The sequence below is a fragment of the Thalia democratica genome, unplaced genomic scaffold (genome assembly GCF_965202585.1).
Source record: "Thalia democratica unplaced genomic scaffold, ktThaDemo2.hap1.1 HAP1_SCAFFOLD_463, whole genome shotgun sequence".
Classification (NCBI taxonomy): domain Eukaryota; kingdom Metazoa; phylum Chordata; class Thaliacea; order Salpida; family Salpidae; genus Thalia; species Thalia democratica.
This window is the reverse complement of record NW_028139514.1, coordinates 53900-67080: the sequence shown is the minus strand read 5'-3', so window position 1 is coordinate 67080 and position 13181 is coordinate 53900. Positions and strand designations below refer to the sequence as shown.

The following is a 13181-nucleotide window of genomic DNA, read 5'->3' as shown; positions in this document are numbered from 1 at the left end:
TAATATAAGTATTTTCTTTGTTAGCCATAACACTGTTCATATTTCAAATAACAAGGCATTTTACCTATGTAAAATTAATAATACAGGTATGCTTGGGCCTTATGTTGTATACGTAAAAGTGTGTGATATTTGACTCTCAGTTATTGTATTACTGATAATAAACACTTAAGATATTAATCTTTAAATTTAGATTATCAGTTTGGTTTTAATTGTCTAATTAAACACTCAATAAATAGCTAATTATCACTAGTTCACTATTAACTTATTTTTCTACATTAACTTTGTTTATTTCATACTAATCTTTTTAACAGATCAATATTTCTTAAAAAAACAATTAAGTATCCATTTAGTTTTGATCAATACCTAAAATAAATTTACATTAAAAATACTTTCAATTCTTAATAATTGATATTTAGTTATCATCATGTTGCGCTGTTTCATATGGTTATTTCTAATTTTATGTCTTAAACAATAAACGGTCTGTTACAAACAAAATCGATTAAAATATAATGAGTCTGAACCAAATACTGGCAAAGTTATAAAACTACGCCAATCAAGTAACGATTTCGAGGTCGTATTATTTTTTCAACTTGTTTAGCTTTTTTAAGTGCCATTTAAAAATTATAAGATTGCATAAATAATGGTCTTATTTTCTGTCAACTAGTTAGCAAATTTCCTTAGTTTAACATATTTTAAAGCTCGTCTACTTGGTTTAAACATTTTTGAACATTTATTTTATACTGTTCCTTTTTTGAAATCTATATATAAAGAAAGGTTAGAAAACTGTGAAGTGGATTTATTTAGCCTCATATTCTTTAATTTTAATTTATTTATTGGTCAATCGAAGTCTTACCGACAAAAAAAAGACCATGTTTTAGTTAATGTTTCCTTGTTATTGCTGTAGAATTACTTAAGTTTGTTTAAACATTTTTATGGTTTTATCTACTTGAATTTATTTATGGTTTAATTTATTCTAAAGGTTGTTTATTAGTCAATTTCGCTGCTTTACTTTTTATTTGTTTTTCCCTAATTTAATTCTACTTCGATAAATTTTGGTTTAAAAGTGATTTTTAGATTGAACAGTATGTTTTACTCATGATTTAGATATATTTTTAGTTAGACACCTCATTGATTTGTTGTTGTTACTGTAAAATAAATTAAAGGTTTATTAAAAAACTTTTCCACGGGTTCTCTTTAGTTAATAATGTTTGTAAATAAGTTTAGTTATTTCAAATGCAAGTAATTAAGCATGTTGTTTTAAGCGCAAACAATTTCAACTTAACTACCAATTAAGTTTCAATATCTCATAACAAACGTCTTAGTTTGTCCACATAAAGTTGTACGCATTGTTATAGTAACGAAATGTCTTTGTTTGTCCATTTAATTTAGGTATTTTATTTGAAATTTACTTAGTCTAAATACCCACTAATATTACGTCATCTTCTAGTCTCATTTAGTATGATAACTTTCTATTAGTTTTAGTAACATATCGTTTAAAGTGTCTAGATGTATGGGTAAAGAGCTTCTAGCTTTTTCTTAGTTTTTGCATTGTTGTTCGTAATTTGTCACACTAATTTATGTTTTTTTTTGTTTGGTTGGTTTGATTTTGGATGCATTGCTCAATAAGATAAATAATGTGGAAAGGGTAATTTTGTTTTTAACTAAACGTTACATCTCTAGAAATCTATGCATGTGTTTATATTTAATTTAAGTGAAGCAGATGTTTACGAATATTATTTTCCTTTTATTTTATTTCATAATGTAACTCATTCAACAAACTATCCTACTTTGAATTACCTTATCTAATTAGACAATTTACTCTGCATCTACTAATACCATTTCAGTTTTTTGGTGCTTTAAAGTAGACAAAAGTCATACAAGCATTTTGTTTCTGAACTGTACATAATATTGATTAAATAAAGGTAGTTATATATTTTGTTAATGTTTTATGTAAAGAGGTATAGTTATGCAATTTTTGTTAACTATGTTATGTAAAGACGTTAGAAAATCAGTTATTGTGTTAAGCTCTATCAGTTTTTGTTTATTCTTTTCAGTGGCTACTCATTCCAAAAATATCTTTGTTTAATTCAATAGCTATTGAGCTTATATTTTCTTGAGTTTTTGGGTCTTTTCTAAAAGGTAGTTGTAGTAGTATTAATTTCGTAAGTAAATCGTGTATTCTGTCCTAAATTTCAAGTACATAAGCAATGTCGTTAAGGTACACAGTTTAGGATTCTAAAATTTTTATTTGAAGTTGAGCATACGAAAGCATGATCTTTATACTTATAACCAAATAAAGTACATTTGTTTATTGAAAATACACAGAAACTGTACCAGATATCAAAAAATTCTTTGTTTGTATTTTCGATGAACTTTCGTTTATAAGCTTAATAATTAATGTGGTAAATTAACTTTAAATTTAACTATATTAATTTTAGGTTAAAATTACATTAATAAATTTTATTTCCCTTTAACTTTGGAACTGCAAACAGCGTGTTCGATTATACTATTAATTAGGAACAGTTTCTTTTTGATTATGATTAACAGTTTACATCTATCTGCACATCCTAATTTTTTGCTTACTTTTCTGGAGTTGCTAGCTTATGTTTTAAATTCGTGGTTTTGTCTGATATAAAACATTGTTTTTCGCAGTGAAACGGAAAAAAAAGTTTATCTTAACCGTAAATGTTATACTATGGTTCAAATTTCAGGCTATTACAAGTAAACTTTTAAAATTTAATTAGTATTTATAACGTTAAGTTTACTTTTAGTACAATTGCTTTGCTTGTACTTTCTATTGCAGGTTAATAAGTTGAATATTAGGGTTCTTGTTTAAGTTTTAATGTGGATTTTAAACGTCATTTAACATTAATTATGGTTCAGAATTTAAATTTGTTAACATTTCATTTATTTGTTTTTTGAATATTTCTTATTCTAGTTTTTATTGTAATCGTGTCTGGTATTCTCTAGTCACGATAAATTCTACTCGTTTTTTTTGATATTTTACAGACATCATATGCCACTTCAAGTCATTTTATTTATCATGAGGTTTGTCTAATACAAATCTGACTTTTTTGTAAATATAAATATTCATCCTATTATAATTGTTGTTTATCTGTATTCGTTAATGTTTTATACAAAAGTTTTTACATATGTTGTGTAGCTTTGACTTATTCCTCTAATGAGTTGTTATGTTTCATTTGTCTAGTTTTCTTTGCGTTTTCTAAAATTAATATAAGTAAGTTAGTTTAAATTAGATAAACTAGTTTTTTTTTTATATATATTTTTTTTATCGAATTTCATCTTTTAACTGATGTGTTTTGCTGATTTTGTAGTAATTTTACTGCAACATACTTGGTTATCTATTTTATTTTAGTTACATAAATGACTTTTTTTCTAAGATTAATAGTTTTTATTTCTGCAGTTACAAGTTTTATTCCTACCTTTGTTTTATTTTTGTTTGCATTCATTATTATTGTTATATCTTTCAGGTTTTATTTTATGTTTTTGAAAACTTTATGTCTTGTGTTAACAATGTATCAATTGTTGTCGGAGATACGTTGTACATTAAGATTTGGTTTTATTTTTTTTTGTACATCTTAAAACCATTCAATCTATTTTGTACCAGTATATTATTTTGGATACTCTTTTAAGTTTTATTTTAATAATTTCTGAGCCTTTTAGGTTTTCAATCTCGTTAAATATTGAAATCATATTTGTGATAGATCAGTAAGTTATTTGTTGTGCTGTCTTAAGATTTCTGCAATCATTTAATGAGCAAATATTAAAAGTAACGTACAAATATCATATTTAAACTGTGGTTTTTAGTATTATAAAATGGATATTTATTACAAATTTTGTATATTTGTATTAAATAATCTATTTATTATGCTCTAAATCAAGTTCAACAATTTTATGGTACTAATTAAGAGTGACATTGTTGTTTTGTGTTGTTGCTATGGTTTTCTTGAACTAATCTTGTTTGTTTGTTGTATTGTCGCCTGTTAAAATTTCATGTCTAAAACATTGTTAACTTATATTTTGTCATTATTAAAAACACTTTGAGTTAGTTTTTTGCCTAAAATAAAATAAAGCAACTTCAAACAACCCACTTAAGGACTTTCATAGCTTTTTTACTTTTCTAAAGCTAAGTTGTTTATTGTCATCAGCTGAAACTGCTTTATTTGAATCTTTATTATTTTAGAAAAGTTGTACGTATTTCTAGAGAATTACAAATCTTAGAATATTGTGAATAAATGTGTACATTTTAAAGCCATTCAGTTTCTATAACTGCAGTTGAACTACACCTGATGAGCGTGTAACTCAACAGTTTGTATTTTTATTGATTTAATTTACCTATTCATGATCCTATTAAATGTTCTTAATTTATATAATATTAAGAGTCATTTTTGAGTATTAAACTAAAGTTTTATACATTTAAGTAAGCTATAACTTTAGCTGCTAAAAAGCGTTTTATAATTATGAATCACAGTTAAAAAATATTGTAAATCAATAGATTGACGTAAGATAGTAGTTTATAAATGATTACAATATTCATTAAGAGTTTGTTTAATAGACTGACCCAATTTACTTTAATTCCTATTTTAAATCAGTTGATATTGATTCAGTCTTAAAGTAAGTAGTAAGGGTTAATTCATGTTTGTTTTCTATGTTTAAACTTTTACGGTTTGTAGTCTAAAGTTTAAAGAAGACATCATGTTGTAATGTTCGTAAATTATTACACTTTCCATGTTATTTGTTACTTTAATTCAATTTTTTTTTTTAATTTAACCCAAAGTCTTTTAAATGTTCTTAATTGTTGAAATGACGTAACAATCAAGATATCTGATTTTAAATTTTCTTATTTTCGTTTGTAATGTTAAAACATTATTAATTCTTTTTTTATATTTCCAATAAACTGTTTTTATTCTATCTTTAAAATGAGTTAATATTTTAGTTTACACGACAATCAAAAATCTGCTTAAACTTTAAATTAAATTCGAAAAATATTTTCTCACCACGAATTTCCTTTTTTGAGTTATGTGAACGTACTTTTGATAGTTTTTTATTCTGGGTTGCTTTAATTTATTGCTGTACGATGCTGATTTTGTTTCACACAATAAGTTTGTTGGTTATATGTTTTTTTTTTACTTACATAAATGACATTTTTCTTAAAACAATCATTTTAAATGTGCAGTTACTTTTGTTCTTACCTTTGTTTTATTTCATTTGCATTCATCATTATTTTTATATCTTTCTCAGGTTTATTGTATGTTTTTGAAAACTTTATGTCTTGTGTTAGCAATGTATCAATTGTTGTCAGAGATACGTTGTACATTAAGCTTGAGTTATTTTCTTGTACATCTTAAAGCCATTTTTAAAACTTTTTTGTACCAGACCATGATTTTAGATACTCTTAAGTTTGAATTTAAATACTGAAATTAATCAATATTCCGAATTTTTTAGGTTTTCAATCTCAATTTTTTGGGTTTCAATTGATATATGAGGTCATACCTGTGATAAATCAGTAACTAGTTTGTTGTGCTTTCTATAGATTTTTGCTTTTAATTTTTTTTCAATTTTAAGTTTTTAATATATTTAATTACTGCCGTCATATAACGAGCAAATATTTTAAACACAAAAGTAACATACAAAGTTTCATATTCAAACTGTGGTTTTTAGTATTATAAGATGAATATTTACTACAAATTATGTATATTTGTATTAAATGATCCATATATTATACTCTAAATCAAGTTCAACAATTTTATAGAACTAATTCAGAGTGACATTGTTGTTTTATGTTGTTGCTATGGTTTTCTTGAACTAATTTTGTTTGTTCGTTGTATCGTCTCCTGTTAAAATTCTATGTCTAAATTTTTTTTATTTTGTGTTATTTAGTTGTTGCATTAGTTTTTTGCCTAAAATATACCAAGTTTAAATACAAAATTTAAGGGATTTTGTAACCGTTTAGATTTCAGTTTACTTTGAGTTTGCTAAAAAGTTTAATTGAAGCTGAGTCATCAGCTGAGTAACTTTTTAAAGTCAGTATAAACGTTGTATTTGTTCAAACTGTTACTTTCAAATCTTTTAAAAATACGTAGAATATCTCATTTGATTGTTGATTGAGGCAAATACTCAATACGCTAGATATGCTTTTTACAATGTGTTATGGATATTGCCAATGGACCATAACTTTTTATCTTTTTTTGTTTACAATAAAAGTTTCTTTAAACTAATGTTTATAAACTTGCTCTTGGTAATGGTGCTTATAAAATGATTATTTTATCGTTAATATTAAAATTTCGTTAAATTACATTCAGTTTTCTATAACTGCAATTGTAACACGCCTGGAGTGTTTGTAATTCAGCAGTTTTTGTTTTTAATGATTATATTTAACTAATATACTCCTATTAGTTTTTATAAAGTTAAGAGTCACTTATGAGTTTTTAAACAATAGTTTTTATGTATGACTAACTAGTACATTTTATAATATTTAAGCTAACTATTACTTAAGACGTTCAAAAAAATTTAATTATGAATCATAGTTAGAAATATTTTTACATAAAAGGCTGACTTTAACTAACAGTTTACAAATGATTACAATATACCTTAAGAGACCGACCCTGTTTTCTATTTACTTTAATTCTTGATTTATATCATCATTTAATTTATATTTGTTAAGAATTTAAGTTTTAAATATTATAAGTGTTCAAGTCCGCACATATTTAGTATAGAGATTAACTGTTCTGTAAGCTGTTATAAAAATAAGGTTATAAAAAATAAAACAACTTTGTTATTTTGATAAAGACCATGTAAAGGTTAAAACATTGTAAATAAATACTGCAGTTTAACAAATTTTATCAAGTTCAACTCGTGAACTCGGAGTATAACCAGTATATTGATTTGACTTTTCTTTCTTTTAAGCATTTGTATCAACTGAGCTTGATGTACTCCGGGCTACTTGGGTCTACAGGTTCGGCAGTTTCGACAAGAGCCAGATTCGCAAAAGTTTCGGGGCCATCTTTATCTTTAGTTGCTACCTCGGCCTGCGAGTGCGGGAGGGTTTAAGAGCTAATACCCTCTTCGTTTTACTTATAAGATTACTTTCAATATAGACTAACAAGTATCTATATGCTTTATTATACATAAAAATAAAAGACACAATAAGAAAGGTTTACTACTTTAGAAGTTTCCTTGCAGTTCACGATTCTAATTGTGCTGTAACGAATACTTCCTTGTTGACACCGGATGTAGAGCGAGACAAAAAGGTACAACATTGAAATAAAGAAAGGAAAGATAGAAGTAATAAGTTTATGCCACCGAATGTGTAGGCTTATACGTTGAGTTCAATGTTCAAAATGACCAAAAGTGGAAGTTTGTTGCTTGAGGACAGCTTGTCTGCTACAGTATGCGTATAACTCAAATCGAGCTGTACGCCCCGTCGACATTGCTAAAGTAGGTATGCAAAATGTATATAGAACAAGATATAAAAATTACGTCATGTAGTAGTAAAGTTATGAAGTAAAGTACAAAGTAAATGTTTTAGATAAACAAACAAATACTTAAATAATAAGGTTTTGCCAGAGATCATCTAGCTTTTCCAACATTAAATTATTTTCCAACAAAATATTTTTCCAGTATCGGCCGCATTGGAAGAGACTGCCGATGAGATCGTGTCGAAACTGCAGCGATCATCCGAAGTGTTTTCAGGATTTTCAGGATCAGGAGAGGGTTCCGGTGACGTCACACCTGAAAATGAAACCTTCCCCAACCTGACACTGGGAGAAAAGAGGGTCCTGTACTCGAAGATCAACATCAGATACAAGAACGGTTTGATTTTGAAACTACGAGTTGAAGTTCATACTTGACTTGCGTTTTTGATAAAGCTATGAATATGTTTTAAATCGGTGATTACACAAAATCTTTTCAATCATTTCGAAACATTTCGTCATTCATATCAAAATTTCACTAATGTGAACTGTGTAAAAGACGTTTTTAGTAAAAAAACTTTAGAAAACGTTTATAAACTATGCAAACTTAAGCATGTTTGCTACATATTTTTTCAAAAACTTTCGAGCTATGTTTAATTAATTACTTTCCACAGAAACGGACTTGCTGGAATCGTTGGAAGAGTTGAGGTTGGTGTTGGACGTTGAGAGCGTCGAAGTGCACGATCATCATTACGACGAGTGGGCGGGCTTCATCAAACTCTACTGCGATCTCACCATGAGTTCGTGCGAATACGTCGATAGAGGAGGTTTGTTTTCCATATTTCCTACAAAAATTCCAAGTTAATTTTCATTCCAATAAACGTGGTTGTTTAAACATGAAAAAATTTAAACAAATATTTTCTTTAACTTTATTTTAAAGTTGTTTAATATACAGCGAAAACTTTAGAGTGTTCACAAGGCTCACTTTCGTCAAATAAAAAATACTCCTGCAGCTTAATAACAAAACTGTGATGAAACTAATAGTACAAGCAACAGCCTGCAAACAATTTTCCTTCCATAACATCTACTATCTAAAACATAATTATTCATTTAAATTAATAACATTCGACATTCCACCAGGATCCGGGGAGGGATCCGGCGAGGGATCCGGATCGATGAGATTGCTCGTGAGCTACAGAACGGCTTTGAGGTCGAGCGAGGAAGTGTTGCTGAAGATTGTGACGAGGAGGAACCACCACCAGGAGGCGAGGGCGCTCATGCGGAAAGTGAAGACGGCGGCGGCGGCGGGCGCGGAAATCGGTGACACGATCGAACTGTGCGACACTCAGATATACGGTGAGTTGTGAACAAAACAACATAAAAACAATTGGTCTGTTTAGAATGAGAGTTTTATTTATCTATCATAAAAACATAATTTTAAAACGATTGGTTTTACACTTTTTGGTTCAACTTAGAATTTGTGAAACAATTTTTGGAAGTACTAAGCTTATAGATTTATTCAAAAATATTAAAAATAACTGTCTAATTTAAGTTTCTCTCTGTACATACGCCTTGTTTAACTTTTTCTAATTGCTTGTTTTTCCGACAGTCCTACCACCTTGGACTGAAGTCGAACCAACCGTACCAGTTACGACCACAACACCTGAGGCCACCACAGTTCCTGAAATGACCACTCAACAGTTGAACACGACAGCTGACGTCACTACTAGTGAGTTTGTTTTATCAAAAAAAATCACTGTTTAATACGTTTCGTGTGTGTTTTTACAGAAAATACGTGCAAAAGTAAAGCAGTAAACTAATTTGTTGGTTCGTACACAATGTAGTTAAAAGTTATGAAAAAAATAACTGTTCGTTTGTTTCGTTTAATGGTTGCTAATTTACGTAAAACTCTTTTTTTTTGCCATTGAAGAAAAGTAATGAGTTAGTTAACGATTTTTTTCTTTATTTTAAATAGTAGAGAGTATAAGAACCTTAATTTTTCTGTCAGAAGGAAATAGTTAGAATGAAAATAAACAATGTAAAACAACTTTTCTACTAAACAAATAGAAAATAACTTTTAGTTATTCCCTTTAAAGTTAATCAAATAACAACTAGTTATTATTAACAAAAAAGAAAAGTTAGTTAAACTAGTACTACAATTTTTTTTCGTTTGATAATTTTTAATTACAATAAGTAACAATCAAACAAATTCACAGGATTTAAGGAGCCGTCAACAGTTGGTCCACCTAGTGGCTGGTTGCTGATCGCGCTTGCTGTCGCCCTATTGGTCGCCATTGTTGCGTTGTCTGTGATGTCATACATAAAAGCTACAAAGTGAGTTTATTTGTATGTAAATATATATATATGTTTATTTTTAATAACTATTTATTATATCTGTAATGTCACATATCAAAGCTACATAGTGAGTTATATACGTTTGTTATTTTTGTTTGCAATTGTTTATTTTGTTTTGTCTGTGACGCCATACGTAAAAGCTACAAATTGAGTTGTTTGTAACCAATAAGACGTTGTAATTAGTACTGATAAGTGAACAAATAAGAATATTCGTCGAATAAAAGAAGCTTAAAGTTTTTAAATCTTTTAAAGCAAACTGTTATCATTGTTTTAGCAAAAGGCTTTCATTGTAGTTAATGTGGCTTACAAAGTATTTTCTATCTATTTATACAACTATATCTTTGTGCATTTTTTTGTATTGAAGTTTTCAGCTAGTGTTTGCACATAAACGAAGTTCTTAAAAACTCTAGTTTTTCAGTTTATTTTTTTCAATAACGTTTTATTTTTACAGGCAAGGAAGCTACTCTCCGGCAGCTGCAGAAGCCGGACAAGCTTGAAATAAAACAAAACTTTAAAAAAATTCAATGTACGCTATAAAGGGCCATGCTTGGAAAATACAAAAAAAAAGCTGATAAAACATTTTTTGAGATTTTATTTTTATACTAATTCGCTTAAACACTAATAAACTGTAATTTGGATTATAAAAAAAAGTTGTTTCAATGTAGTTTTAGCTTTCATGTAGATATTGTTTTATGATAGACAAAAACAGCGTTCAAAGTAATTGGCACTAGGACCATATGTACGAAGAAACTTTGTTTAACGCTCTACAAAAAAAAAACGTTTATTCGAAACTAACTTGAAATCAAATCGTAACATAGCTTAAAAAGTGATTAAATGTATAAAAAAAATTAGTGAAAAATTAATTTTTAAATAAAAAGATATTAAAAATATCTGTATCCTTCCTAGTGTAATGTTATAACCTAGTAATTTAATACAGTTGTAATTGTTTTACGTATATGATGAATAATAGATAAACTTAACTAAAAGTTAACTGCTGGCTTTAAAATTTGTATTAAACTTCATGACAATTAGTATTACTAGTATTGGGCCAATCATTTAAATATTGTGCAGATGAGTTGTTTTAAAAACAGTCTAGCGAAAATAAAAAAACACAAAATTGTTTTTAGTTTAAGTATAAAATTATACTTCAGTAGTATTAATTAGGCTCAAAGCATTATAGCGTGTTTTGACTGTTTTTCTGGGCGACATCTAAAAAACTAAAACTGTAAGAAAACGTAACAAAAAGGCGATTTAATGTGGTTTTAATTTTCAACACCGACTAAAAGTTCATATCCAGCTGTTAGCTTTTTTCTGTAAAATAAAGTTTAGTTAAGAGTTGTTTTACAAAAAAGACGTAGTTTTATTATTTTTTTTTTTTTCAGAAAACCAAAATTAACTAATCAAGTAGTTTTAAAATGTTTTTATTGGAAAATAATGTGTACGCTTTATAAAAATTTTGTAGCAGCGAAAGCTTCACATTTAAAAAATGAAACTTTTCATTCAAAATAAGCCAATCAAAGTGTTCTATATAACTATTTTTAAATTATTATACAGCCCAAAGGGTTTCCTTTTGAAAATTCGCAACGTTCGTAGTTATAATATTTTTATACAGTTTATACGTTTTTTTGTTTGACTAAGTAATTTACTTACATAACATTATATATGTTGTTTTAATATTAAGACAATCTATTAGCTAGTTTTGATTAGCACTTTGTTTTTAGTTTCTTATATATAAAGGGTTTAAAAATACATTTTAGCTTAACAACGTAAGGCAATACTTTTACAAATTCAATATTAACTGAACTTAGGTTTGTATTTTGATTATTAAATAATAATAATAAAGAACTGGACTACTTAACAACACTTTTAGTTATGTTTTACTGGTGTTTTCAAGTTGTTTAAAGTTTGAATACTTTTATCATGTACCTGAAAAAAAAATTTGAGACAGTTATGTTACGTAGTTTTCCAAAACGTATTACTAAAAGTTACTACGGAAACTACTCTATTTATTGAAGAAAAATTATTGTGCTAACTCACTGAAAAAACTCTAGACACGCCCCTGCATTATGCTCTGTCAAAGTGAATTCAAAGCAACAACCTTGTTAACAAATCCACGGTGTTCACCTTAGGTTTAGATTTAAAATTAATTTGACTTTTTTTTGAGAATACTGTTAGTATAATGTTGCTAAATGCTTTACTAAGTTTTTATTTATCAAAATAGTTTTATTTGCTTTATACTATTACTTGTGTTTTAAATTCACAACAGTTAAACTACTTTTGTTAAAATAAGTATTTTAGATTTTTTGGTTTGGTGTTTAGACTTAAAAGTTTTTATTGTTTTTTTATGGCTTACTTAAATCATAGGGTTTAGAATTTTAAAGCCTCTCTACAGTGTACTACATGTATTAATAATTATACATTACATATTTTAAGAAATAAAGTCTTTGCGAATTTTTATATTTACTTAATACTGTTAAAAAATATTAAAAAATAACATAATTACCTAAATACTAAAGTTACACTCCATGCACATTTTGTGAAAAGTAAAACTCTTAGTATACTAATTTTACTATTTGAACTAAAATTTCATAGATGCTGTATTTTATTCTTTTATTTTGTACATGTCACTTTAAAAAAAACATATATTTTTCGATAGTATTATTAATAATACAAAATTTCAATGAAGGCTGCGGTCCTCTTTAAAATGATAAGCACTAACTTCACTGATTTAGTATGAGACTCTTTTGTAAGTTTTTGTAAAACTCATTGTAAATTAAAGTAAGATTAACTGTTATGTTAAAATACGTGTTTGTACAGTATGGAAATAATCAAAAAAAAAAGAACTTTGACCGAAACTTAGTTTGCATAATAAAGTCTTGAAATAGTAAAATAGTATATGTTATTATCGTCTCTAGAAGTTAAGACCTTTTTGTTTGTTTTCGAACAATCAATGCAAAAAATATGTTTTTTTATGTCTGTTCACAAGGATTACTTCGCTATAGCAAAATTTATAAATATGTGTTTATTAATAATATGTGTATAACAGTACAAAAACAATGGCTCAAAATAGGTAGAAAGTATTCTTTATTCTTGGTGTAAATGAACTCGAAATTTTATAGTTTTCTGACTATTTTAGAATAAGTTGATACGCCTAAACTTATTATACTTACCAAAGTGTTATTATTTACTATTTAAACATCATTTGTTTGGTATTATTTTACTTATTATTATTACTAAGTATTGTAGCAAACTTGTGAAACTTATAGTAGATATTCTGGTAAGTTTACACTAGGTACTTGGCAACGGTAGAGATATTTCTTTCAGAATTTTTAAAGCACAAGCTTTTGGGTTTATTAGTACAAAATTAAGTTTAATGCAAAAAATGTTTTAAGT

The 13181-nt window shown here is 27.2% G+C and overlaps 1 protein-coding gene across 1 annotated transcript; it reads left to right on the top strand.

The window, feature by feature from the left end:
• The first annotated feature begins 7361 nt into the window (after positions 1–7361).
• On the top strand, positions 7362–10285 carry LOC145846483 (uncharacterized). The gene is made up of 7 exons (XM_082953239.1): positions 7362–7377; positions 7642–7833; positions 8108–8260; positions 8574–8789; positions 9043–9162; positions 9650–9767; positions 10240–10285. Exons 1-7 carry the CDS (start codon positions 7362–7364, stop codon positions 10283–10285), a joined length of 861 nt encoding a protein of 286 aa, XP_082809365.1.
• The last annotated feature ends 2896 nt before the right edge of the window (positions 10286–13181 follow it).

Bases quoted from the DNA above. Each gene is read 5' to 3' on its own strand.
- LOC145846483 (XM_082953239.1), top strand. The intron at 8,790-9,042 runs GTGAGTTGTGAA...TTTTTCCGACAG, and splicing joins GTGCGACACTCAGATATACG to TCCTACCACCTTGGACTGAA. The intron at 9,768-10,239 runs GTGAGTTTATTT...TTATTTTTACAG, and splicing joins TCATACATAAAAGCTACAAA to GCAAGGAAGCTACTCTCCGG.